Genomic DNA, 27,989 nt, shown 5'->3' with positions numbered 1-27,989 from the left:
GGAGAAATTAAAGATCGTTTATGTCAAGCAGGGTCGATGGGCTTGGTATCTGCTAAGTGTGCGGGGGAAGGGATTCTTCGAGCATGGCCCTTTAGCCTCTTTACCCGCTCGGCACATGTTCGGTACTCCTCACGGTAGAGTCGTGGACATGCGAGATGTACCTGAACATCATCGTGAATATACCCGGGGTTTACTATACTTATTACCTAACTGCCAATTCAACCAGAAAGTCGACGTTGTACGCCACACCGCCGTCGACGATATATCTGCCGGATTTGTTGATCTGGATGTCGAACCGACGAATAATCTTTCAAGTTAGCAAGAAACATCGCGAGATCTATTTCAGGAAAAACTTACCTCCGGCAACAGCTTGTACATCTCTAACTTTGCGACATCTTTGCCCAGACACATCCTCGGTCCAATCCCGAACGTGAACTGAGCTGCTTCCAGCTCGAAGTTTCTCTTCTCACCTTGCATCCATCTCTCAGGCTTGAAATCTTCAGCATCCTTCCCGTAGAAGCCCTTGTCTCGCTGCACAACGTACGCCTGGCTAGTGACATCCATTCCGCCAGGCACATAGTGTCCATCAACGACTTTGCCACCCTTTGGTGTCACCCTAGGGAACAGATTGGGGGCCGGTGGGAAAAGGCGAAGCCCCTCCTTGATGCATGCAATGAAGAACGGCAGATGCTGGAGGGTTTCATCATAACGGATTGGAGTTGATAGAAGGCCTGCTGAATCTGCTGCATCGAGCTCTGCGCGAACACGTGCGAGAGTAGACGGGTCTGACAATATGAGTCGGAGAATGCAACCCATTGCTGTGCCAGTTGTGTCTGCTCCAGCTTGGTAAAGAAGCGTAACATGGGCACGCTTTTGCGTCGGGGTCAGTGGTGAGCCATCTGAAAAACGGGCGTCGAGACAGCTGGATGCAATAAGTACGAAGACAATGCCTAAAGGAACATTGAATATGCTTACTGTTGTAGGAAGTCCGGCCTTCCATCATATGGCTTCTCTTTGTTTTGCTGCTCTCGCACGGTGACCTGGCGGTCTGCCTCGCCCATCAACCAGCCCATCCCGTAGTCATTAGAGGTAGTCGGTAACAGCCAGACCCCTAGAACAGGCAGTCGCAGGATTCGCTCCCGCAAGAATCGAAACCTTCCCGAGAAGCCGAAAAATGTCAAACCTTTGCGCCAATTGGTCAACAAGTATTTCTCATCGCGCTGGTTCTCAACACTGCCGAAGGGCTGCGTGAACGAGATTATGCTGAGGATGTCGGCTGCAAATTCGGCGACCTTATCAGAAAGACAGATGGTGCGCTTGGCCTCAGCATGTTCTCTCAGCTTCTCAACGAGCAGGGAAACGTGGCTATCGAAGCGAGGCTCCCATGCGTTCTTCAGCGGGCCGATGGACCATGGTGCGTTCGATAGAGCCTTGCGCAAGACACGGTGCTTTTCACCATCTATCGTGGAAACCAGATGCGGAGGTCCCAAGGCTCCACTGTCGTACATGCCAGCCCTAGTGTTGCACTGTGGGTCCCGATAGATGTCTTTGAGGGCGGACGGCTTGGGAAAGAGCAACATCGTGGGGGATATGCGTATTGGGCGGTCCGCTGTGTCAATGTCAGAAGCTGCAGTCGCACAGGAAGATGAGAGGGTCGCCTACTTCCGTACTTCTCTACCAGGTACATAAAGAACTGAGGCTCTCTGTGCAACACAGAGATTATGGCACCCACGACGGAGAACGAAGTCGCATACCACGGTCCCGGGAACTTTGAAAGAGGATGCAGCTTCTGCATGTAGAATATGCGACCCAAAATTGCTGTAAAGAGAATCACAAACGTAGCAAGACCGGCGTTCACAGCCTTTGCGGCGAGGGCTGCTGTATCAAAGATCGCCATTGTGCGCACGGCTTGCCAGTAGACCTCGTAGTGAGTAGGACCTCAGGATTAAGATTGAGAGATGGAGATAGAACAAGGCACCAACAGTATTTATGTTGCCCAGGTGCTTAACAAAGCGCTTCCACGCCCAGCGTAGATTGGCTCCATATCGGCTGCCTTTCGTGAGGGGTACCCAGCGGAGCTCACACCATGCTCGCATGCGATATACAAGCGCATGGGACGCATGCGTCTGGTATGTGTTCATGGCTGCAGTTGCGATGGTGGGGAAGCCTGTCGTGCTGGCGCCGTGGTGGATGCCTACGCTCGGCGCGTGTGAACGTATACAGCGCATTCGCCGAACGAGGACAATCACCCACATGGACAGCTGCGAAGTAATCAAAAAGCTGCTTACGGAACGCACTTAGCTGCTTAGCTACCAGCATTACAAGAAGGTGAACGAAAGTCGAGGCGAATGCGCGTTGATCTCCAGGGCTATGTGGAGGGGTGGCCGTGGCAATATGCACGCGGCATGCGAGAATCCTAACGGGAGGAATCACGCGTCTGGGAGGACCAGGGCGAGCCTCAGTAATCATCGGATCTGGCATGTCTCGTAGGCACTTTGCATGAGAAATTGATAGGCGTACATGCATGATGCAGCGAAAAGGATAGAGTTGTAGAATCGAGAAAGTTGCCGTGCACGATGGGAAGTCTCTCAACACTATTACGTCATTCAACCTTCCCAACCAGGTAGGTCTTGCCAGCCGCCAGCGCCGTCAAATCCAGCAATCTTGAGGGAACAGGATCGGGCCCGGGGAGGCATCAAGAGACTGAGTGCTGGCCAGCCACTTGCTGCAGGACCTTCTCGCTACAGGGAACGCTCGCGATACAAAATTCCTTATCGCGCAAAATCAGTTGGGAGATTATCACGGATTTGGTTGGATGTCGGGGTGAGATCGATGTCAAGCGCATGTTGGAGGGGAAATCATGTTGGGTGGAAATCAATGTTGACTCAATTTCTGGCGCCATAATCCACAGTCTCTCTGAACCTGCCGTATGGGGTAAGTGGGCTGTCTCAGCCAATCAAAGCCGATCACATGCCCTCCGTCCTTCTTGTTCGCACCCCGCCCCCTGCTTCGCTGCCGACATGTGCTGACCGACGGCAACCCTGTGCCTGAACGGCAGATATGCGCGATCTTCCAAGAGGTTCCTACCCGCCGTAATCTTGTGTTAAACACACGCAACGACATGACATCCGCCCTGCGAGCTACACGTGCTTCAAGGTATCGTGCGAATATCACCCGTCATGTTTCCATGGTAGGGTGATGTGACGATGTGACGACACGCAGGGACAGGACGTCTGGGCCGCGATTGCATCGACTATCCTGTAATGATGCTTGGTACTGAACCAGAAGGAGAACCTCACTCTACCGCCCTCCATCAGGGTCCGGCTCTCTGGGGCGGGGTTCCGAGAGAAGCAGGTTATAACCTTAGAACACTTCCCCATCCATGGATTGAGAATTGAAGCGCCGTCCGTCATGTCTGACGTTAACCCACTCGATGTTTTGGCCATCAAGAATGTCGTATCGCGATATTGCCAGGCGTTGGATTTGAAGGACTTTGATCTGCTAGGGAAGGTTTTCATATCCGATGTCGAAGCCAGCTACCCTTTCAACGAAGCTATGAAGAGCCTTGATGAGGTGAAGGATGCGATCAAAAACCGGTGGGTTCATCACTTGCATGTTGACAAGCAAGAAGACGAAGTCTGACAGTACACAGCCTCGGACCAGTCCGCACACATCATAACCTCACGACGCAAACCATCACATTCAGATCCGATGCGCAGACGGCGCGAGCTGTAACGTACTTCCAGGGTGTACACGTAAGTCGTCAGAATTCAGTTCTTACTCTCACTTTCTAGAAACAACCAGTTTGCCTTGAAAGCCCGTCAAAGCGTTCGAGTCGCGCCATGACTTAGCTTGCCGTACATGGACATTTCGTACCCAGATTGCCAGGTCTAGATGCTGAGTCTTGCAGTTCGGTCAAGGCCCTCACGAGGGCAAGATGCTATGCGCGTATGGCAAGTACGTGGACGACATGGTAATGCTGGAAGCGAAGAACGGCGACTGTGATGGTGTGCGCGGTGCGAGCGGGGTCTGGAGGATCAAGGACAGAACAGTCACCTTCACCCAGCGGATCGGAGATGAAAAGATTATGGAGGAGCATTGAGGGTTGCGATGTGGGGTGGAAGTCGGTCGCTGCCGCCATTATCTAGCGCACGAATGCTGTTTATACCTTCCCCACCACTTGCAGTACAGCCCAGAGTTTTGACCACGTGTATGCGGCTGCCAACTTACGAGGCCCTTGCTTCTACGGTCGGCTTCCTCTCGCGTCAACACTGTCGTCTGAGGTTTCACCTTGCCACTGCTGTCCTGCATAGTCATCTCATCACAATCATCGCAGTGTTACTATCGCTCACGCTCACCAAGATATTCTTACAATAACAACGCCACCGCCAAACACGATGACACCAATGTTTAGCAACAACCTTCCTACCCCGCTAACAAAAGCACGGGAGACTGATGAAGCATTCCTCTAGACGAGGTGCAAGATATACATACAGGCGTAATAATTGCTGCTACAGTCACAAGCACATAACTGACGTGCATAGGACACTGAGATGCGAATCGAACAGCTTCAAGAGACTACGTACAGAGTGGTTTTACTCACCCTACCGTAGCGACGAGATCGAGGCATACGATTTATCCTTGGAGAAGAAAGTCAATGAGAGAGACACATGCTGCATCGTTTACATCCGGCACTTTTCTGTTACCGGCTTAGACTTTGCGTACTGCATACATGGAAGCGCAAACCTCGCGAAGTTCCATTCCGATGTGCATGGGGCGACAGCGGTATGTTGGACCAGCTAGTACTTTACGACCAAGACCCAGCTGAACGTATGACTTGTAGTACAACGGTCCCGTTCTTGCTTCGGTGATATCGCTCCTCGGGCAAGAGCTCACTGTAGAAGACGAAGAATCCCGACGAATATGCTGGCCCACTTTCAAAAAGGTGCCGAAGCAATCCGGGAAGTTTGAAGAAACTCCCACAAGGGCTGAGAAGGATCGATGGCGCTACATGTTTGAAACAGCGCTATTGGCGTTCAGCAAGATGCGGTTCGATAACGAAGACTTCCAAAAACTCGAGAAGCTGGTAGGAGATGCCAGCAAGCTGAGGGATGACACGCCTGAGGAAGTCTTGGGCGAAAATGCCATCAGCGCGGGTCGGCACCACCGAGTACAAAGAGCTGCTATTGAGCAAAACGTCAAACTGCTCGAGCAAAAGCACACCGACGATGAGGTCTACGACTTTCTGAAGAATGAACTGTTTGGCCGGCGCCGACGACAAGGACATAACTCACTCACTGATAAGCAGCGAGACTTTATGGCCCGATTTTATAACCTTATTGATGAGCTTGCGATGTTGAACGAAAGTGCTGATAGCGACACGGACGAACACAAAGAGCGTTTCGCAGAAGAACGAGTCTCGGCGACTGCAAAAAGGGACAGCCTGGTCAGGCAGATAATAGACGAACTTGCGCAGCCATTGGATGAATCTGACACGGTTGCATCACCCAAGTCGTCACGAAGGCCTGTTCAGAGTACGCCTTCAAGCGACGAGAAGCTGTCAACACAGGAGACGCCTACAGCTCCGCGTACGACTGACGAAGGAACAACAAGAAGTCACCTTAGGTTCAAGGCGATACAAGAATTTCGCGAGCGCGTGGACATCGACTTTGAAGATGCCCAGAATTGGCTGGAACAGTTCAACTACAACGTGATCGACGCCGTGAACATGTACTACGAAGAGGAGGATGACGCAAATCGACCCGCATCGCCCGATCCACAGCTGGAGGCTGGCTCTAAGATGAGTCTTGAGTCTGGCATTCCTCCTCCCGGTGAAGCTACGATGAGTCCTACCCCGACTGGTGACTCGACGAGCAATAATAGGCGAACTTTCAAGCCTATCAATGATCCTGTCTTTACGCCCATGGGAATCTTGGAGCGACAGAAAGACAAGCGTGCGAATCACAAAACGCTGCAGAGCATGATGCAAGCAGACAAACGCCGGGACAAGCAAAGGGGGACGGGAGAGGACAGCGGCAGTCTGAAGACCACGCCAACACTTCCGGAAGTAACCACATCGAAGACGCGCTTAGGTCGCTCCCACGCTGGTCAAGTCGTCCACTTAGACCCCCATGGCAAAGTTCTTGCTCCAGTAGCAGAAGAACAGCCAGTACCCGAGAGTCAATGGCAAGCGTATCGAGCTATGAGAAGCAGACTACAAATACAGTACTACGGTACTGAACACTGGTTCAACAACCCCGACCCCATTCGCGGCGTTCCTGAAAGAGAGAGACCTGACTACGTACGACCAGGCGATCTGGAATGCCACGATGCCACGACCTCGACTGAAGCTGCCGATGATGCTCAGAAGGCGTTCGCATCGATCCAGGCTGCAAATGCCGATTTAGTCGCCAAAGTGACCGAAGAAGAGCGCGAAGCCCAGCAAGAAAGAGACTTAGCTTACGCAAGATCACTGGATGCTCAACTCAATGGCGAAGTAGGAGGAACAGTTGCCGATGCAGCAGACGCGGGGTATGCGGAAGGAGAGTGGGACGGTATCAAAGCTGCGATTGAACTCTCCAAGCAGACAGCAAAACCTCCTGTACCGGAGTCAATTGACAACTACCCATCTACCCGCGGCAACGACAGTCCAACAAACAGTAACCACGACTCTGCTTTCGGCGATGGTGAACACGACCCCCCACCACCCAGGCCGCAGAAGAAGCGAAAATCCATGGAATTGGACCAAGAAGGAAACAAGAAGGGGAAGATGAACCCACCATCTTTTGTCAGCATGCGAGATCTCGAGAAAGGAGAATGTGACATCGACGAGGCTACTCAAGAAAGGAAGCATGATCTCTTCGTCTCGAAAGAAGAAGATGCCTGGGATGGAAACGATAGCGATGCAGAGTTCGAAGACGTCGACTTCGACTATGGCGACGACGAGGATGCGGGTACAGATGCCAATGCAGAGGGCGATACAGATCACGAACATTTTTCAGAGGAGACCATGAAGGTTGATGAGGAAGATGGTGATACAGATCACGAATACCCTTGGGACGAGACCGTGAAGGTTGATGAGAAAGATGATGAAGAGAACGATACAGATTACGAATACTCTTCGGACGAGACCATGAAGGTTGGTGAGGAAGATGGTGATATAAGTGGGGGTTTGTATCGATGGTGAGTTGATATTTCATCGACTGATGGCGTAGGCGCGGATGATACGCACTGGAATACATAGCAACATCGGCGAAGATGTGCATTCTGCGATGAATAGCTAGACATGTCTCATGGCGGAAGCGTATGACAATTCAACGTATTCTCACCTTCACACATACTTTCTGAGATACCATGCCATGCACGTATATCAGTGGTCAGAGAAACTTTTCATAAAGTACTGATAGAATTCAATACTGAGACTAACACGACCACCCATTAAGTGCCCAAAGAATGCAAGGGTATTTGGCCGCACACGGGTCCGTGGCGGCAATGTAAGAAGATCTAAAGATCCCAGGTATGTCGTCCAAGCGGTGATGCCTGGAAACATCTAACTACGTATTCGTTACTCATGTCTCTTGTACGCCTATACGTTGTAAGTAGCACCGTCGTGCGGTGCAGCGCAGTCGTTGGGCTGTCTGGACTACTCATTGTCCAAGAACTCTACCATCACGCTTGCACCCTTGAGTCCAGCGACTTCAATTGTGTCGTCGACGTGGTCGAGGAGGTTCTTGCCCATGAACGCCAGATCGAACTCAGCTCCTTGCTTGCCTTCCCAGGGTACGTCGGACTTGATCCACTCGTATACGCGGCGAACAGGATCCGAGAGGTTGAAGCGGCGCACGATTGGGCGTCCTGACGGCCCACGGAATTGGATGCGGGTCGTGACTTTGGGGTCGGTAACGGTCGGCTCGGTGTGGGGAGCATGTGCAGAGATAGCGGCAAAGACGGGATTTGAAGGAGCTGCCTCAGGCTCGGCCTCGGGTTCTGGGGCGGCTTCTTCGGCCTTGCCCTTGCCCTTGATGTTGTCCGTAGATTTGGTGAGAGCATCTGGGTCATCATCCTTTGGTCCCTTGCCGTTGTCCATGCTGTTTTGTAGTGCCATCTCTAGCATCTCCTCCTCAGTCATGCGGCCTACGTCCTTTTTCTTAGACTCAGACTTCCGCTTGGCTACGGGGTTCTTCGCGTTGACGTTGAGGCTGTAGCGATCAAGGAACTCGTGGAGCTGAGCATGGAACTCGACTGGCTCGGGTATCGGTGGGCCGGACCAGACCTTGACTTGCTCACCCGTTCGGGGATCGACGATGGCGATGTGAGGGTAGGCGTCGGAGCTGTCGCGGGCGTGGAAGTAGTAGTTCATGTACTGCTGTCCACGCTGGTCGTCCTTTGCGTATTGCATAAAGATGAAGTTCTCTCGTACCGTCGCTTTGATGTCTTCGTTCTTCCAGATGTCCCTGTTAAGGCGCTGGCAATCAAAGATTGCAGGATCTTGGATGTTGACGAGTAGCCACTTCTCCTCATCCTTGCCCATGTCTCGTGCCTTTTCCCAGGACCCTTGGTACATGATCTCGAATGGTGGGCGGAATAGCTCTGCGAGCATGTTCATCTTGGAGGACTGCTCGGAAGCACCGCCCGTCGCGGTCGCAAGCTCGCGTCGCCGAGTGCTCGAATCGGTCGCGTTGTCCCAGACGTTGGTGTGGGTGGTGTGCTGGTTGAAGATACCTGCGCGGCCTTGATCCGATGGGTCAGCAAAGTCCGGGAATTGTATATATGAGGTGTGCGGCATACCTGTCCGCCGACGAGCCAGCTGCTCCTGGACCATGGCATCGAGATCCTCCTCGTCCTCAGCAGGCCCCCAGTTCGAGCCTGGCCCAACGAGTGTTTCCATCCTCCGCTCTATGGGCGCGCGGACCTCATCAGAGCCAGCTCCTCCAGGCGCGCCACCGCCGTACATCTCTTCTTGTAACCTCCGGGCCATGGCTTCGTCATCTTCCACGCCTGGCTGTGCTCGTGCGGGCGGCGTCGTGCCTTGCGGCGCAGGGTCGAAGTCCATGTCATCGTCTGAGTCGACATTGATGGGGTTCTGTGCGGAGGAAGCGGCGGCCGAGGGCTGCGAGGGAGCAGAAGGGGCATCGGCGAGCCCGGGGGAGTCGAAGAAGAGTTGGATGGCCTGCTCCAAGTTGCCATCGGTGAGACGCAGGTACTGGGCGGCCTTGTCTGGGTCGCACGAAGTGATGCCGCAGAAGTTGAGGACGTTCTCGTCGTCCATCTTGGGCGGCTGTGTGGGGTTCGACTTTGGGTGCTTGAGCGTGGTCCTGAGCTGGGGCAGGGAAAGACGACTCTTTAACCTATGGGGCAGGTTGCAGAAGCCTTTGTGAGGGCGGCGTGCTATTCCGAAGGCGCTGTTTGGCTCGCGTAGCAAGTTTGCGTGGTCGGGCGTGTGTCGAGAATTGTGTGTGGCGGTCGCGACTGCAGTCGAGAGAGAACCGTGGTGGGGCAGTTAAGTACCCATCAACGTCCGACAAGGGCTATCGAGGTGCGTGCACAGGGTGCGGCGATGGTTTGTGAGGCGGTGAGGGGGCTACACAGTGCGAGCTATGGGCGTCGAGTGCCAGTGTGATTGCAGGTGCGGTCGACGGCTTGTGACAGGCGCGGCTCCGGCGTGCTGGCGGGTACACGGCGGGGTGGTGGTCGAAGGCAATGGGACGGGCTAGGAGGGCGGCGAATTGCTAGCCGGGCGGTGTTGTAGGAGTGGCAGAGAGGCAGCAGGCGTCGACGTGGGCAGAAGCACGTCGAAGACGCGATGCGATTGTTGCAGGCAGGTGCGACTGCGTCATCCCGGTACCCGTGCGCCCACCCCTGTCGCTGTGAATGTCCGACACCACATGTGGCAATCACGGACGGAGAGGCCCAGTACACTACGACGCTGCATCGCTTGGTCATCCAGTCCTCCTGCCGCCCATGAGCCACGCCATCCGCCTCTGCCTGCTGCGCCTGCCATAAGACTCGCGTTTGTTGACCAGCACCCTCATTGCCATAGTCCCATCACATCACATCGCGCCATGGCGTCAGAACAAACCCCCGAAGCCAAAGAGCTTGCTCTGGTGGGCAAAGTCGAGATGCGCATTGCGCTTGCTAGCTCCGAGAAGAAGCTTGAGGACTTGCTCAAAGTCTATCTCTCTCCACTGCTCCTCAAACTCGGCTCAGATAGCGTTGCTGTGCGGAATAAGGTCATCTCCATCTGCCAACACATCAACACCCGCATAAAGTCACAGTACGCTTTCACCCTCGCCCGACAAAGTGTTGCACTGACATAACATGGCAGAGACATCAAACTCCCTGTGAGTGCTCTTCTAAAGCAGTATAAAGAGAATCCCGACATCTCTCTCATACGCCATTTCGACATCCTTTACATTCAGCAAGGCATATCGCGGCTTACAGTCGCCGAACGACTGGAGCTTCTTCCCATCCTGCTGCAAGGCATCGCCAAAGACTTTGAAAAGTCGGAACAGCATGCTTCTCAGCTGCTACATCTCATTCTACGTCTTCTGGTCCATTTCAAACTGCCCCTCCGCGGCAGCAAGGAGGACGATGAGCTGAGGTCAACTTTGGGCCTTTCCGATGACGATGCGGCCTTCCTCTCAAGATGGTTTGGGAAACTACTCATGCTAAGCATCGTGCGAGAGAGTAACCCTCAGGCCCAAGCCACGTTGCGTTGTCCGGGTTTATCTGTCGAAGACTACAAGTTCTTGACGCTACAGGGCAAGCCAGATGCCTGGGATCCCACCTCCGATGCAGGCCTAAATTTGACTGAAACAAAAGCCCTGGTCACGCGCTTCATGGCAAGTGGGCTGTTCAAAGAAGATGAAAAGTTTCTGCCAGCACTATTCGCATCTGCAGATACCAACTCCCGGATATCAGAGGTTGGCGAGGACACTCTGAAACGTGTAATGCTATCCAAGGATCTTGAACAACCAGAAGTTGTGGAAGCTCTGTTCGAACTCTACTTTGGCTCGAGCTCGACGACTGGATCGTTGCCGGTAAAGACACCACTACAAATCAGGATACTCAACGTCTTGTCAAGATCTGTCAGGTGCACTGCATACCCACGGCAAATAGCGAGGCTCGTTGAAGAAGGCCTTCTCTCACCAGAACTGAATGCGACAAACAAGACAGCAGGGAGGGAAGCTTCCAAGTTTCGCTCAGCCATCTTCTCACTAGTCAACTTCGTTGCACGTCGTGGACAGTCCTCCGACCTTTCCCAGGTTGCTGAAAGTTTGGTAGGGAACCTGAGGGCCTTCATCCAAGATCAAGGCTGGCCAACTCCAGATCATGACCAAGATATGGAGCTACGAGGCTATGGCTATGAGACCATCGGACTGTTGGCGAAGGCTGCCCCCGAAAAGATACTCCTAGAACCATCCCTGGACTTGTTAGAGTTCTTGTTTCGATCTCTCCGTGAGGATTCAGCAGGAAAGGACGTAGCTGTCAGTATAGAGGAAGCCTTATCTTCAGTACTCGGCGCATTTTCGAAACCTTTCGATCCTTCTGTCATGCCCAGGTTCCGGCAGATACTACTTAGATACGCGTCTGTAGATCAACATAACACGCCAGCTTCAGATCGGTTTACAAGAAGCACACGTTATGTTGCGACACGATTTGCAAACCGCTGTCTTCCGTATGAGGATGTGCTGGCGCGATGGATCGACATTCTCGCTGTCAGTGGAGGGGCTTCCGAAAGGCATGAGGTCATAGAGGAAGGACGACGTGGTCTCGATCCATACTGGTTTAGAATGTCCAATACCCCACCCGGCGAACGCGAACAAAGCACATTGGTCTTTCCGGACTTCGACAAGCTGGTCAACTTTATTATCGTTCAGCAAGGGCAGGACGAAGACGCGATGGATATCGACGAGTCAGAGGATGCTCTTGTACAGATACAACACTTCTATCAGCAATACCCTGGAGCTCTACCGATTGTCATTAGCTTCTGTTCTAGCGTCGCGATGCAGTCTGCGCTACATGACAAAGAGATGGGTGAAGAAATTCCGGAAGATTGGGACAGGAAGCTTGATACCCAGATGACTACGGACATGCGCGCTCGGCAAGCGTTCCGTGCATATGCGGCAGACAAATCCCACGCTCGATCGCTTGCAGTGATATTACGAGCCAGTTTTGACAGACTCACAAAAGACGATGTTAGTGACATTGGCGACATTGGCACTTCTTTCGTGCGAATGCTATCTTTACTACCGCAGCAGCACTGGGTTCAAGCCAACGTTGTCCGAGACTTCCGCGCTTTGCAGCCCTCTATCATAGCTAACAACACTGGGCGGCGACTCGCCGCCGCCCACGCGTATGGCTTGCTAGCATCGCACGATAGCATTGATCAAGACGCTCTTCAGTCCGCTCAAGTAGTCTTTTTCGACAAGCTCAGCACTTGGAAGTCGGCTGTCGGTGCTGATATCAATCAGATAAGCGGCATCATATTAGCACTTGGCTACTACTACAGCAGAGCGTTCTGGAGAAGTGGAGCAGTATCTGCAACGATAACTGATGATCATCCCATTCAACAACTGTTACAATCAGTAGTAGAGATCATGAAAGACTCTCGGGACGCAACTTTGAAGGGTGCAGCCTTCTCTTGCATCGATCAACTCAGTCTGTTCTACGTTATCACCCCCTCGTTGCTGTCCAAGTACGCAAAGGTCGAAGACATTGCCGAACAGATATATGATTCCGCCAAGACAGGCACGACCAGTGCCATCATGGCTTTAGGCCATCTATCCATGATCACAGAGGAGACTGGAGCCGAAGCTGAGGAAGCTATAGAATACAAGGCCATCGGTGACAAGCTATATGAGCTACATGAGGTCCGTCAGCCGGAAGTACACTTTTCAGTTGGTGAAGCTCTAAGCTGCTTCGCCAGTGGCTGGGACTCGAAGGCTCTGACTTCCGAACTCGACATTCTACATCCCAACCAACCGCAAGACCCATGGGATGCGCCCCTACAGACGCCATCTGGACCTAAACGTGAGAAGACGCTTGGGGCAGTTTTGGAAAAGACGTTGAAGGGTTGCGTGCAGACCAAACCCTCATTGAAGAAAGCTTCTGTGATATGGTTACTGTGTCTCCTACAGTACTGTGGTCACAAGCCCGAGATGCAGAGTTACCTTGGCCAATGCCAGGTAGCGTTTAAGAATTGTCTCTCTGATCGCGATGAGGTTGTTCAGGAAGCAGCTTCGCGAGGACTAGGATTGGTGTATGAGAAGGGTGATCGCCAACTCAAAGATGACCTCGTCCGCGATCTAGTAGGCTCTTTCTCGGACAACAAGTCCAAGATGGCTGGTACTGTTACGGACGATACTCAGCTTTTCGAGCCTGGTGCGCTGCCCACTGGAGACGGGTCCATCACGACTTACAAGGATATTCTGAACCTGGCAGCTGAGGTTGGAGATTCAAGTTTGGTATACCGTTTCATGTCAATGGCATCGAATAATTCCATCTGGTCAAGCAGAGCCGCTTTTGGTCGCTTTGGCCTGAGTAACATCTTCTCCGATTCAAGTGTCGACGGATATCTGGCCCAAAATCCCAAGCTTTACCCGAAGCTCTATCGATATCGGTATGTTCGCTGACCTAGTAGACACCTACTGAACACTTTGACGACATCACATTCTAACATGGACTCAGGTTCGATCCAAACACGAATGTGCAACGCTCGATGAACGACATTTGGAACGCGCTCGTCAAGGACTCCTCGGCGACTATCGACAAACACTTTGACGCAATAATGGACGATCTTCTAGTCAGCATACTCACGAAGGAGTGGCGCGTTCGTCAGGCTTCTTGCGCAGCTATCGCGGACCTCGTACAAGGACGAAGCATTGAAAAGGTAAGGAAATCGCAGTACAACACAATAAGCATACTGATAACTTCGAATAGTACGAGAAATATCTTGACGCGATCTGGGGAAAGACGTTCAAGGTTCTCGATGACATCAAGGAAACCGTCCGCGTCGCAGCAGCATCTCTCGCCCGTGTCCTCACTGGCATACTCACTCGTTCCCTCGAAGCCGGTGATGCGTCAAACAAATCCGCAACCATCCAGCTCGAACGTGTCATACCCTTCCTCTTCTCCACCAGTGGCTTAGAGTCTTCGGCTGAAGAGGTCCGTATGTTCTCAGTGCACACCTTGCTTCAGATCGTCAAGAAGAGCAACGCCAAAACACTTAATCCCCACGTTCCGGAGCTCGTGGAACGTCTGCTCGGACTGCTCAGTAGCTTAGAGCCCGAAGCCATCAACTACGTACATCTCAACGCCAGCAAGTACAACCTCACGGAGCAAAAGATAGACGACATGCGACTTGCAAACGTGCGCTCATCACCATTGACCGAATCTGTGGAGCGCTGCCTTGACCTTGCAGACGCAGACACCATGGCAGCTCTTGTGCCCCGCATTGAGGCTGCGATGAAAAACGCAGTTGGTTTGCCGTCAAAGGTTGGATGTTCGAGGGTCCTGGTCACTCTGGCTACACGACATCGCTTCTTGTTCAACCCATACGCCGACGGCTTCCTCAAGTTGATTCAGAAGCAGATACACGACCGCAATGAATCCGTCAGCTCCTCGTATGCAGCTGCAGCTGGCTATCTTGCACGCCTCGCTTCGGATAAGCAAATCATTGCCACCGTCGGCTTCGTACACAAGCTGTACTTTGAGTCTGAAGAAAACAGCGACAGGAACCGCCTACTCGCCGCGGATATCATGCGTGCCATCTCATCATACGCTACCGACCGCTTCACATCGTTCGCGTCAGACCTGCTTCCATTCATCTTCCTGGCTAAGCACGACTCGGAAGAGCAAGTACGCAAGAGCTTCACAGAGACATGGGATGATCATGTCGCAGGTTCACGCACCGTCTCTCTTTATCTCAAAGAAATTCTCACTCTCTCTGAAACACATCTAGAAAGCAGGCAGTGGGCCATCAAACACACAGCCGCCAAGACCATCGCTGACTGTGTCTTGCAAATCACCAACGCCGTCGGTAGCGAAAAGATCGAGCCCGTTACTGCAAAGGTCATCTGGCCTGTACTAGACAAGGCTCTTAGTGGCAAGAGCTGGGAAGGGAAAGAAGTTGTGCTAGAAGCTTTCGTACGGTTTGTAGAACGCTCGGAATCGTATTGGCAGGCTGAAGAGAATAAGGATGTGGCCAAGCAGTTGGAGAAGGTTGCGATAAGGGAGAGTAAGAGGCAGGAAGGCAAGAACGAGAAGGTTGTTGCTGGGGTGTTGGAGAAGCTCAGAGGGCACTTGAGCATGTAGGACATGGTCGACGCTCCGTAGATGGGACTATTGATCGTCTTCAGACTTCACGTGTATTCATAGCAGAGTAGTAGACTCTGAACTTTGGCTCTTTCGATTCTTGATGTCATGTCATCTTGCATCGAGCTGTACATTTTGGCGATCTTTCCGTCCTAGTCGCTCGAAGTCTGTGAGCTTCAACAGGCATAGCACTTTCCCTTGGACTCCTTCTCACTCGGGGTACAGTCCTTTACTCCGAGCATCAGACATTGTCTCACAGTCATCGGAATCCAACGCGGTATCAGCCCAACATCCCACCACTTACGTACGAGAGACAGAAACCGTGCATCACAACCCATGATCTATAAACCGCCCTCTTCCTTCGCTTCAGTCAGCCGAGGCGCAGCTCATCGCCTCCACTCGGCCGCCTGATCTCGACCCGCAGCATCAGGCGTTCATTTTCTCGCGAGATGCCAAATTTCCAGCCCTATGTGCCGGGCTCCATCTTGGTACTAGCTCTGCAAGAAACGATCTGCAAGCACGAGGCACAGTCCATAAAATGACGATGGAGCGATCTCCACGCAAGCATAACGATTGAGTTCCAACGGCAGATTTGATAGTCCTCCCGCTTGCATGCACAACGAGGAGGCTATGTGATTGATATGCATGACGCCCATCGCCCTGCTATGATTGTTGATCGCAGGTTGACATGACAAGCGTGGAGTTTATAACACAGGCCTGTTGCAGCGGTCTTCTCCGTTTAGATTGTCCAGGCAGTTATGTGTGCAGGAAAAGTCTCCGGGCAGGTAGCCATACCCGAAGGTTCCCATCCGAACCCTGGAGAGTTGGTTTCCAATCCAATACCACACTACGACGCCGTGCCTCATTTACAAAGGGACCAACGGCCTACAAGGCGTGGTAATCACCACATCCATCGCCCCTCAGCCATGGACTTGGGAATCCATTTAAGCGCGTCTGACACATCCAAGGCCTTTGCTCTAGTCTTCTGTGCCGCGACGCCGCTGGGGATGAAAGCACACCGATGACTGACCCTTCTTGCGGCACGACTTCTCATGAGTCAGAGCAAGCGCGCTGGAGCGCGTACGGCGTAGACCGCCTCTCTCTGCTATTTATGAGCCGCGGCAGTGTGGAATGGGCAGGTGCCGCTGGGGATGTGGGCTTGTCTTGTTCGAAAGCGAAAGGGAAGATTATGCGCAAGAGACGCGGCTCGGCGCTGTTCCGGCGGTATATTCAGTGCTGTCGCGTATGGAAGGATTTATTGACACGAGGGGTCATGAAACCAAGTATCTGAAAGAACGGAGATTGGGGAGATGGAAAATGAATGTGAGAGCATGGTTAGCGGCGTGCTGCTCCGCGAGGGATTGCTGCTACCTTTCCGATCATCAACGTTGCTCCCGCGTGGCTGGTGTGTGTGTGCGTTGATCTATTTGCACGCGCAGCACCCACTTACCTCATCAACAAGAAACACCTACTCTCCAACTTACCTCCACCGCCTCCACTCCAACCTCCAAATACCACCCTAGCAAACCTCAATAGCTCCATCCGCAACCTCATCCGCATCCCCATTCCTGCCCACCTTCACATGATCAAACGTGAGCAATCGGCGACCCCAAGCCCACCTAGCGCCACCCGTCTCCACAGCCCTGGTTAAGCGCCCACCCCACCCCTGTGGCATCCCTGCGCACCCCATCTCGTCCTTTTCACTGGCCAACTCGCCCTACCGAGCTAGAAGAAGCGGGAAGGTTACGCAGCCTTGGGAAACTTTTGGGCCTGAGCTTTTCTTTGCTTGCTTTTTTCCCTCATGACATGACATGACAGCTGCGTTGCATACCTACGCGGCAAACGGGTAGCGTACCGTGCGCCCTTTTCCGCCCTGTCTATTGTAGTTGCGCAGCACCACAAAGATACTGGGGCGAATATTGACATGTCCGTCAGCATACAGGTATGATTGGCGAGGTGGTTTGCATGCTCCTGCCGAGGCCAAAAAAAAAGAAAGAAGAAAAATATTGAAAGGTGAAAGGTTGTGGCCTGTTACATCGAGGGTGGCTAACGTCCAGTGGAGGTTGATTGGGCAGACTAAGCGCATATAGATTGCCATGCGTTATCTGGGGAAATATTGGCTTCTTACGGCGGGTATGCGTGTCCGCGTCACAAGGCGGTCTGCCAAAACAGCAAATGGCAGACCGACCACCAGAGGAGGCTCGTTCGATTGATTCCCTCTCTCTCACCGGCCGGCGTGACCGAGCGGTGTGTGGTTCTATGTGTAGGGATCTTGTGTAGTATACCTTTGCATACCCCATCGTAGTTAGTTCCGCCGCGAAAATCAATCGAGATCAACATGTAGTATTGTGCACAAGAGAACATAGTTTGAATAGTAGGTTATCATGTTTCATTTCTCTCGCTCTCTTTCTGTCTCTGGGCTAGTACTGATACTGCAGCGACTTGGGAAACCTGGAACTGCAAGTGGAGAAGCCACTCATCTGACCTCGCTAGCTTCGCCCAAGGTGAATCGAGTACGGCGGCAAGAGCTATTGTTTTCGTGTCTTTTACCGCCCACCCTATCACCACAAGGGCGCGTTCCAGATGTCCACACACCTGCAGTACCAGTCAAACCTGCATGCAACGCACCCACATGGCAAGTAGGAAACCTTGCGTGCGTGCGTGCGCGCGCGTGCGTGCATCGTCCTTTGGTCGCCTCTCTCGAGTAGATTGAAGAGGTAATCTCCGTACTCGCTTAGCCAATCAAACAGCGCCGGCGCATTCCCGCCCGCTGTATATTGGTATCCGCTAGTAAAATGTGGTAAAATGTAATGGTGAAGCCCCAACGCCGAAGACATGTTTTCCGCCGTGACAGGGTCGTGAGAGGGAAGTGACGTGGCCATAACGTCGCTCCCTATTGATGTGGGGTAGTAAACATAGGAAAAGTGGGAGAGGTGTTCATGGTGTGATGGTTTGGTATGTCGCGGTCGTGATTGATGTTGGATGATGATGGTTGAAGATAATGGTTGCGATTCGGATCGCCTGGACCCGAGATATTAGTTGAAGTGGCCGGGTTGGATGGTTGTAAGTCGTGTATAATGTAAAATAGTAGACGTTTGGCGAATGGGAATTCAAAGCGTTACGGTATGCACCAGGGCAGAGCTTGGAAGAGTATCGTGGTGTAGCACTAGACGGGTGTCCATGCTGAGGCCGGTTCAGAAGCGGTAGTTTGCGCAACGATGGCGTATCTCTACTCGACCTTCCTCCTCTTGCCGCGGGGTGCGGGGTCAATTTGCGGAAACTGTGGAGCTTTCGCGTCGACTGGTGTGCGACTATATGTCACTGTCCGTGTAACGACTTCGCGCACGCTAACGCGCCTTGACCGGCCAGTCTTCTTATCCGCATCCCAGGTTTTGGGCGAGGCGACGGCAGAAAATGGTGATTGGATGGACTTTGCGCTTGCTGGTGACCGTACTGCAGCGGGCGAATAGGGTGATTGGGGGATGTAAAGGCGGGGTGTCCGCGCTGAATGGGGCCGCGTGAAGGGTGATGGTGGTGGGATAGTAACGGTCTGGAGCTTGGTTGGTGGTGCAGACATTGGTGGCTCGTCCTTGGTGGTGTCGCACCTGCTGCAGCTGCTGGATCTTGAAGTTGCTGGCGAGTCCTTGTCCTTGTCTACTGGGGCTGATGTCGATGTGAAGGACGCGCTGGAGGCCGATGATGTTACTGAGGTGGGGCGACTGTCACCGAAGACGAACTTGGAGCTGGTACCAGTGGACATTGGGCTTGAGAGAACAGGTGACAAGTTCTTGAGGAATTCCAGGTAGGCTGTTGGTGGCGTGATGGGTGTCTTGAGATCCGAATCCTCGCGCTTGATGTTGGCAAAGATGGGAGTGGTTGCTGAGGTTATCATGGGCGACCTGAGTTCCGAGGGGTAGGTGGCAGACATGGGCGTCTTGAGCGTAGACAGCGTCGGCTTGGAGTCGGTGGCAGCCATGGTGTTGAATATACCGTGGTGGTGAACGAATGACTTGGATCCTGGTCGGTATTACTGCAAGCTGTGCTATGCCTTCTTCCACAGCAAAGTGGAGGGGTGAGAGAGCGAGGCAGGCAGACAGGTACCGTTTGGCGCCTGGGGACGAGAGTGTTTATTGTATGTACTATGACACTAGCTTGGCGCGGATGCGCTGTTGTTGTTGGCCGCTGTATGGGTCGTGTCCGGTTATTTTGGGCGCGAAGCGTCCCAGCGTTCTCTAAGCGCCGAGGACTAGGATATGCAGCCCCGTGCACTGGCGAACACCTCCACAGGGATTCGATTCGCTGCCCAACGCTGAAACAAGATGTGTGATTTGTTCAGCCCCTGCAGGTCTCGAGACTCTGACCGGCCTGAAAGCGCGCCTGATTCGCCGCGTAGCTTTCGCGTGTGTGATGTGCGGTGTCGATGTGCGGGAGGCAGGCTCGTAATCTGAAGCTGAACGTGGCGACCTGGTAGTTTGCCCGGTAAGAGATTCTGAGACGAGCTGATGAGACGTTGGCGTCAGATCAAGGCAAAGTAGCAAGCAAAGGAATGTGCCTCATGAACGATGTTGCTGGAAATAGATTGAAGCTGTGTGCAAGCTGTGCGTCTCATCTCGTGGGAGCATTAGACGATTTTATGTCTTGCTTGCAGCCGCTGTCTATGTCTATGTTGCTTCGGAGGGCGCGCGCGCTTCCGTCTCATGCCATCTGCCACCTTTCTTACGTACCAGACACCTGACTCTGGTTCGCCGTTGAAACATCACTACCAGCGCTTACACATGGGCCTTCCCGTGAATTGCGTATGCCTATCACGTTGCCTACATCAACGTCTCAACTGCTCCATGGCCGTGTGCTCGGCGACCCGCCCGTCTAATCTCTGTTACACTGTACATAGCTACCTGGCCAATGACCGTCTCCTGCTGTATACCATCTGAAGCCACGCGCGAACGCTGCGGCCGTGTGGCCTCGAAGAATACTCAGCTATGCCGCGTACCAACAAGGGTAGTAAGTTGGTCCTTGGGTGGCCTGGGTGGCTCAACCTACGAGGGCCTGCAGCTGGCTGTTCTGGTGTATCTCATCCTCTCTAATAGGGCTTACTGCATCGCCGACCGTGATGGCGGGGTTCTGCCTCAGAGGAGATGGCACATTGTCCCAGGGTACATGACAAGTATGCTCTCCAAAGTATACGCGACCATCAAAACGTCGTGTTTTGGAGAGCGTTACAAAGGGTTCCTGGTTTCTTTCGGCGGTTTGCTGGTCAATGCAGACCATTTGGCATCTGCGACACGCTCCTAGCATCTCAAAGTACTGATGGCCAATCTGGAGGTAGCGCCAGTCGTCTTCCGCATACGGGTCTTCCAGCCCAGGCGGGTACGCTGGGTTCTCCGCAACCACGATGTTGGCTCTGAACACCTCTGCTTGCGCCGCTTTACCGCCCTCTGCCTTGATCAATTCATTAAGGCGGTTGAGGCTCGATCGTGATATAGTAAGGATGGGACTCTCATTTGCTAGTAAGATTGGCTTCGAAACGCACGCGCCGGGCGTAATGGGAACCGTTTCTGGGAAAGCGCCGGGTACTCGCATAGCGCCCGCCTTCTGGTACTTTTGCAGATGCGCTTTGGAGTGTCTTGAGGTGGCGCTCCCGTTGCTAGCAGCAGGGAAGCGTGCAAGGTGACAGGCCACCCCAAGAGCCCGCGTAAAGAATGCCGATACGTCGCTCGACCTATAGGTCTTTGCTTGGATAGAATCTCCGCAGACCTTGGCTCTTGCGTCTTTGTATACACCTCCGTCGGTGAACATTCGTGGATCCGCGGAGAGAGGCACAGTGATCTCATGCATATCTGTTGTATTCTGCAGAGCGCCTACTAAGCTCACCCGTAGAAATCCCTTCTCGAGGTCGATACTGGGACGTATGAGAGCCATCTTTGGGTAGCGCTTTTGACTCAGTGCGGCTCCGGTGCCCTGATGAACCAAACACCACTCGCGATCCCACGCAAGACCCTCTGGGCGCACCTCCCATGCACTACCGGGCGGTACGCTGAACCCCGCACAACTCTTGATAGGGTAGACAGATAGGCTCTCCACGTGCAAGCGACTTTGAGTTGGTGGCTCTACAGCAGCAGACATCATTGGAGACGTGTCCACCGGCTGGCGTTCCTGAACGAAGAATTCGCGCACGAAGCCAACAAACTTGTCCACATCCGATAGGGTACTCATCGCTCCAAAGCTGACGCGTATCATGCCGGTCGGCTTCGCACGCAGGATATCATTATCGTTACCGCACCGCTGCCCGGCAGAAAAATTCTCTCGCATCTCCCAGGGTGCCAATCCTAGCGATGAGGCAACACCACCGGGATTGCAAAGTCCGCCGGTCCTGAGTTGGATGTTCTTGATTGCAGCCAACTTCTCCGCCTCTGCATTGCTCACCCAGCCTCCGCATTGGTTGCGAAGATTGAACGCAACAACTGGGCCCTGGGTAAGCGAATCTCCGTAGTTGGAGGCTGGGTCTTTGTACACGTGGCAGACGTCTTCGCCATTCCCGTGCCGTAGCGACGAAAGTCTCTCGTACAGCTGCCGGGCGAGATAGGTGGTGTGGCTCGAAATCCTATCCAACGAGGTGTAGAGCTCCTTGTGGACGGCCATGGCGCTATCAAGCGCTATGATACTATGTATCGGAAGAGTGCCGTCTTCCAACCTTTCATGTAATGCGTCCGCCTTCTTGGCGTGCCATTGCTCTTTCAAGCACACGACCATTTCGACTGTGCCGCCACCGAAGTAGCGTCGCTTGTCGAAAACCGATGCTGATGCTTGCCTGACTATCAGGGCGCCCAGGTCGGGAAAGCCAAATATCTTGTACAGGCTCAATACCGTAAAGTCGGGGGCCTCGTCAGGATTCCCGAGATCAAGAGGCGATGTTGAGACAAGTGCCGCAGCATCCAACAGGGTGTACACAGGTTTTCTTTTGCCCGTACGCATGCGGTGTGACCAGTCCAACGGCAGGCGACGCCCGTTCATGTTGGATTGCGCTGGATATGCAAACAGCTGTGGCGACCCAACTCCAGTGTCTTGGGCGTCAATCCAGTCATTGACCTCGCCATCCGAAGCGAAACATCGATGCTCCTTCGCTGCCTCGCGTACCCCTATCAGACTCGTATGCGCGTCCCTGTGATAGCCGTACCAGAATCCTTCGTCGTGATCCCGGAATGCATCCATGACCAGCTTGATCCCAGCAGTGGCGTTGGCAACAAAGACGACGTCGAACTCTTGGGGGTCGGCGTTGAACATTTGTAAGAGGCGCAGCCGCACATCTTCGATTCGCCGCGTCGTCAGTTGGGAGGCATTGGAGGCGGAATGGGGGTTGCCGTAGAGGTTCGCCATCATGTCGGCCGAGAAGCGCTCGATCAGCGATTTGGAGTAGAGCGTGGTGCCGGCATGGTCCAGGTACGTCGTGTCTGATAAGTAAGCATAGGCCCACGAGGATACTCTACCAACTTACCCTGCAGCATGGGGTACTCCTCTGCGCGCAGCTCTTCGATGGCATTGTTGTAGCTTGCATGTGCTGCCTCGCCCATGGTGCTTGGTGTGTTGCGTGGCATCGGACACGCGGGACTCGTCAGCCGTATCCGCCTGGAGCGAAGAGAGAAGTAGGAGAGTTTGCGAAGAAACCCATCTGGTCGCAAGCAGGCGTTGTGTTTGCGAAAGTGGGGGACACGCGATGGCGAACGGTCGGGTCGTGACCTTGGACCCTGCAAGACTGGAGATACGCGGCCGGCCCCGGTCGCTCGGAGAACGCCATCACATGAGCCATCGACTTTCACATCCACGTTCCATCGCAAAGCTTAGTCATCTCTTTTAGGTCTATCTTCTTTTTCTTTTGTCTCTACTCACAGCTCTGCTGCAGCCCCCGATCGTTAGCACGGGAAGCCATACGACTTGCGCGCCCTCAGGAATGCGACACACAGGATCATCGGACGCCAGGCAATGCATCGGCTATGAGTTCGTATGCGATCATCTTCATGCCAGCACCACGACTATTGCGTGCCAGATCCAAGTCTGATCATCTTCTGCTATCTCCTCGGCAGATCTCGCATCACGAGGTCACGCTCTTCAGCATCCGAGCAGAATGCATTTGTGACTTGGAGCAGCGGTCTATCTGGCTCCCTCACGCTATTAACATGATGCACACCGCGACCTCGCCTTGAATTCCCGTGACTCACTGTGGGCGCACATCGACGAGTAAGTCCTAACCAACCATAAAGTGGAGAATTACCAACGATCCTACTGTGCCAATTGTGCAGATCATGGCGTCATCTAAATCAAGGAAGTTCAGGTGGTGGTCATTGGGAGCTGCTTGTGACAATACCTAGGTACACGCCTCGCCGCAGCAAGAACTCCTCAACCACCTTGGCGCAAGGCATACTTGCTTAACCCAAACTTTCCGGTCTGTACAATGGACATCTTCACCGTGTAGGGACTGCGGCTGAAGGTTTATACGACCTACAGCACTATTTTCAATATTGTGTAGCGACCAAGGCCATAGCTGATTGGCCAATCCGATTTCGGCCCCCAGGTACACTTCACGTGTTTCCTCGCATTTCTCGCATCGTCCATGGGCAGCCAATGGGACTGTTGTGGCGTTGTACACTTCATTCTCGTGGCGTGCCGTAATAAGGCCCATTGGCGAAGTTCCTGGAACAACGACATGTCGCCAAGCATGATATTGCACAACCGCAGCAGTGGAGATGAAGAGCTGACATCTGCGATCACGGAAGGCTGCCAGGCAGGCTGTCAGGTAGGCTATGTTTACTGCTCTTTTGGCGACATGGTGGTATAAAGTCTGGGGTTGCTGAAGGCTGGAAAGGCTATTCTGTTGTTTCACCAACGGACCTCAACAGCCAGCTCACTTATCATCACCATCTCTCGTTCTCATAAAAAGCCGGCTTCTTACTAGCAATCATGCTCGCTCATTCACTAGTGCTGTTGAGCGCTTTCTCGTACTCCGTATTCGCTGGCAAAGCGGGACCTCTAAAGGAAGTGCCTAGCGTTTCTCCTCGTCAGCTTCAAGAGTGCAACTCACCTGGATGGATTCCAGTATGCCCTGGTGAATATCCTTTCTAATTGAGCCATACCCGAGACTAATACTATCAGGCGATCTCCCATGCATCCCACCTACTGGTACATGCTGCACAGGCGACTACTATCATCTACCCGGCGAGACCTGCCCTGACGGATACTCCGAAGTCCCTCGCATTGACCAAAGTGATCCACCCTCTGCTTCCATTACACCAGCACCATCCGCAACCTCAATCCCAGATCCTGTTGTTGTCGACTACTCGTGGTACACCTACTCTTTGACATACTACTATACCTATTACTACTACTATTACTTCGAGGCTACCTACGAGATCACATCCACGGAAACGACGTACTACACCACCTTCTCGCTGACAGCATCGGATGTGGGCGCCGCCAATTCTGCGGCCGAATCTATCAGTGCCTCGATCAGCGTTGCTCTAGAGACACAGTCAGAGACGCCTACGGTTGAGGCAACACCACTACCGAGTTCGACTTTGGCCCCTGCATCAACGTCTAGGATTGCCTCGTCATCATCAAGGGCGACCACATCTTCAGAAGATGCAACTTCCTCGGAAGCCGCTACATCAACTACCACCAGTGCATCGCCTAGTACCTCCACTCCAGCACAATTTTCCGGCGCTGCTGCCAGCCTTCGCGTTGGAAGTGCCTCAGGCTTTGGAGAAATGTTCTTGTTTGCGATCGGGGCTCTTGGACTAGCTCCCGGCATGTTGATGCTTCTTCTTTGAGCATGGTACCACGAGGGAGCTGTGACGTGGAACAATGAGTCGTTGTTATGCGGAAGTTCAGAACGCACAGCGATTGTGGTTTTAGGATGCGTCACTTTGCCTCGTTGCTTGATGCGATCTTTCTGGCGCGTGTAATGTGGGAAGAGGTCTTCAAGTCAAGTCTGAAGCTTGAACAAACGGTCAATTCATTGATAGTGACGTTCCCATGATCCTAAAAGTCATAGTCGTTATATCGTGTAGTGTGTCATATGTTGTTTTTCTACCGTGTACCATTCAGATGCCTTGTAGTCATCCAACGCCTGCTGGGTGGGAGGGTGTCGGTAGGCAACTGCTCAAATTCTATCGTTGTCTCCGTTGTCCTCGTGATACCATCGTCCTTTTGATCCGAATCCTCGCTCGTTCCATTCATTCCTCTTCCGCATGAGGTTTTCCGTTCTATCACCGGCCTACGCCTCTCCATCGAGAGAAGCGAAATTTGACCGCTAGACTCGATCAGATTGCGATCACTTCGGCCATTAATGGTGGATCCACTGCTGACTGTACGTCGATAGCCGCTACCATACGCTTCCGGCTGACTAAAGTCTAGGGATGTGTTGCGGAGAAGTGGCCGTAAGGCTGGAACCGAGGCGGAGATGATAGCGACGTTTACTTCGATCTGTGATAGAAGAAGAATCTGAGTTACGGTCAGCATCTCGACGATCAGGGCCACAATGGAAGCTACTCACAAATATTGAATCGTACGATATATCTCTGGTGACATTGTACAGCCATAGTGCATAAACCCTTACTATTGACGCAACGACGGCGATGCCTCCAACCCCGAAGACACCAAAGAGCGCAAATCGCCGCTTCGAGTCCAGCTGTAGCTTCCAAAAGGGTTTAAAGGGCAGTAGAAAGATTGTGATATCAGTAAGGATATTGATGCCTCCAAGTGCCAAGTAAGTAGCTCGCAAATTGTTGCATCCCTTTGGGAACGTAGGTGACCATGCTTGTGATGGCTTGGGTCTACACTCGAAAGCCTGTAGGAGTTAGTGTTATTTCCAGATGACGCAGAGTAACGAACAGCTCACACTGACGAAGAGAACCACGATTGTGTAGATCGTGACAAATGCAGCTACAGACCAGACTTTGTACCGAAACTGTAGCCGCTCAAAGATACGATGGTACAAAGCCAATATACTAGCCTTGACAAAGAACAGTGCCACAGGATATACCAATTGGTAGAAATAGAAATGCTTGAGTGTGGGAACCCGCATAGAGGGCACATCCAAGTGCTTCAAATGTTGTCTGTCGTAGTCAGCGACGCACATACGCTTACAACCATCGAACCATACCCAGTGCCCCAGCTGATATGAAACCCATTCATAATCGCCATGCCAATCGTGACCAGAAGGGCAGCAACCATAAAGTAGTCGTCGAGTCCAACATTGCGGATGCGAAAGATGCGACAGTAAAGCCTGTGCAGATGTTAGCAAACGGTGTCTTACTACTACCCAAGGATGTCGCCAATGCTGCAGGTACTCGCCTCAGAGCTACGGCAATTGTTGATAGCAAGACTAGAACTCCAGTCGTAATCAGGAACATCGGCTGCCTAGATTCATGATCTGCACCAAGATTCGGCCCGATCATACCTGGGCAACGGCCTACATACAGTAGGGCAAGAATGGCCGTTGGAATGCAAGGCAGATGGCATGTACCTGAGTATATTCGAGAGCTAAAACATGCTCCGTCGGACGCATAGATGGAATCCTTCACTATACATATGTATGTCAAAGTCCGATGCAAGCATCACTAAATGGCTTGTGGCCGACCAGAAACGGTGATGCTCCAGTGCTGTTGCGTCAGGGCGGCCATCCACCAAAACTGATGATTTAGCCACCGGGGAAACAGTGAGAAGAACTCGATTCATGTCCGTGTGTCGGAGTTCAGGCGCGCAACGCTGAAAGAAGAGAGAGCGGCGTCCTTGCATCCTTCGCGTGGTCGGAAGATCACGCTGCGTGATGTCCGTCCTGACACGATTCAAGAAACAGTACCGAGAAACCCTGGCAACACGCTGCGGCTGCGCAATCTCACCATCCCTGTAAGCGCATCTACGCCCGACACTCCGTAACGATCTACCACACACAACCTTTGTGACTACGGAGGTGGCAAGCCACGTACGAATGAGCCTCCGGATGTCTCCCGGGCTTTGCGGGCCACTCGCCCCGTACGCCGGGGTCCTCCAGACGGGCAAGGCCAGTAACAGGACTCCGGCGCAGGCTACAAGTACCCGTAGATGGCATGCATCGCATGGGATTGTCCTGCTGTATGTAAACCCAGGTAGCTAGCCAAGGCAAATGTGTCAGCAACAATATACATGTACCCAAGCAACGGGCTACGAGATTACGCCTGGTAAAGCCAAGGCTGCGCATTGTAAGATCAAAGTTAGCAGAACGGTTCAGATATTGCGCCTGCGTGTCTTCCAGGTACAGAGTACACCGATGTTATGGGTTCCTAGGTTCAGTCTCGCCTGCATCAGGTATGGATCATCGGCAGTTGTCCCTGCCATACTCAACAATGTCTCCCATGCAACCGCGGGAGAAAGGTCCAAAAAGACTTTAGGCGATCTGGTTGCGCAATTCCAGATCGGCTGTCGGCAGCCAGATCGCGGAGCCTTTGTATAAGATAGATGGGTGTTGTTAATCGTCAAACTTCATCAGCTATCCAGGTGCCTACTTCGCTGTACGTATACGAGAGAGCTCTTCGGTACCCAGACACTGCAGATCCTGCAGAACGTTTCTGTTCTCGAAGGCATCGCACGTGTGACAGTTCCTCCCGTCATCCACGTTTCAGTTTTCAATTTTCGGATCGATCATC

At 52.9% G+C, this 27,989-nt stretch overlaps 6 protein-coding genes across 6 annotated transcripts; 3 read left to right on the top strand and 3 right to left on the bottom strand.

The window, feature by feature from the left end:
• Positions 1 to 202: 202 nt before the first annotated feature.
• On the bottom strand, positions 203 to 1,580 carry J4E87_007373 (uncharacterized protein; the record flags this gene model as incomplete). The annotated part of the gene is made up of 3 exons (XM_049378969.1): positions 203 to 307; positions 358 to 922; positions 976 to 1,580. 3 exons carry the CDS (start codon positions 1,578 to 1,580, stop codon positions 203 to 205), a joined length of 1,275 nt encoding a protein of 424 aa, XP_049231239.1.
• Positions 1,581 to 3,411: 1,831 nt separating this feature from the next.
• On the top strand, positions 3,412 to 4,102 carry J4E87_007372 (uncharacterized protein; the record flags this gene model as incomplete). Its single annotated transcript, XM_049378968.1, has 3 exons — positions 3,412 to 3,596; positions 3,653 to 3,755; positions 3,911 to 4,102. 3 exons carry the CDS (start codon positions 3,412 to 3,414, stop codon positions 4,100 to 4,102), a joined length of 480 nt encoding a protein of 159 aa, XP_049231238.1.
• Positions 4,103 to 5,011: 909 nt separating this feature from the next.
• Positions 5,012 to 7,186, top strand: J4E87_007371 (uncharacterized protein; the record flags this gene model as incomplete). Its single annotated transcript, XM_049378967.1, has 1 exon — positions 5,012 to 7,186. One exon carries the CDS (start codon positions 5,012 to 5,014, stop codon positions 7,184 to 7,186), a length of 2,175 nt encoding a protein of 724 aa, XP_049231237.1.
• Positions 7,187 to 10,061: 2,875 nt separating this feature from the next.
• J4E87_007370 (uncharacterized protein) lies at positions 10,062 to 15,315 on the top strand (the record flags this gene model as incomplete). The annotated part of the gene is made up of 4 exons (XM_049378966.1): positions 10,062 to 10,273; positions 10,325 to 13,621; positions 13,690 to 13,891; positions 13,942 to 15,315. 4 exons carry the CDS (start codon positions 10,062 to 10,064, stop codon positions 15,313 to 15,315), a joined length of 5,085 nt encoding a protein of 1,694 aa, XP_049231236.1.
• Positions 15,316 to 18,544: 3,229 nt separating this feature from the next.
• J4E87_007369 (uncharacterized protein) lies at positions 18,545 to 19,291 on the bottom strand (the record flags this gene model as incomplete). The annotated part of the gene is made up of 1 exon (XM_049378965.1): positions 18,545 to 19,291. The coding sequence occupies one exon, from the start codon at positions 19,289 to 19,291 to the stop codon at positions 18,545 to 18,547; it is 747 nt and encodes a 248-aa protein (XP_049231235.1).
• A 1,055-nt stretch (positions 19,292 to 20,346) lies between these two features.
• On the bottom strand, positions 20,347 to 22,883 carry J4E87_007368 (uncharacterized protein; the record flags this gene model as incomplete). Its single annotated transcript, XM_049378964.1, has 2 exons — positions 20,347 to 22,763; positions 22,808 to 22,883. The coding sequence occupies 2 exons, from the start codon at positions 22,881 to 22,883 to the stop codon at positions 20,347 to 20,349; spliced, it is 2,493 nt and encodes an 830-aa protein (XP_049231234.1).
• Positions 22,884 to 27,989: the final 5,106 nt, after the last annotated feature.

Source organism: Alternaria ethzedia (assembly GCF_023757985.1).
Source record: "Alternaria ethzedia strain BMP 0044 chromosome Unknown scaffold_20, whole genome shotgun sequence".
Lineage (NCBI taxonomy): Eukaryota > Fungi > Ascomycota > Dothideomycetes > Pleosporales > Pleosporaceae > Alternaria > Alternaria ethzedia.
This window is presented reverse-complemented; position numbering and strand designations above follow the sequence as displayed.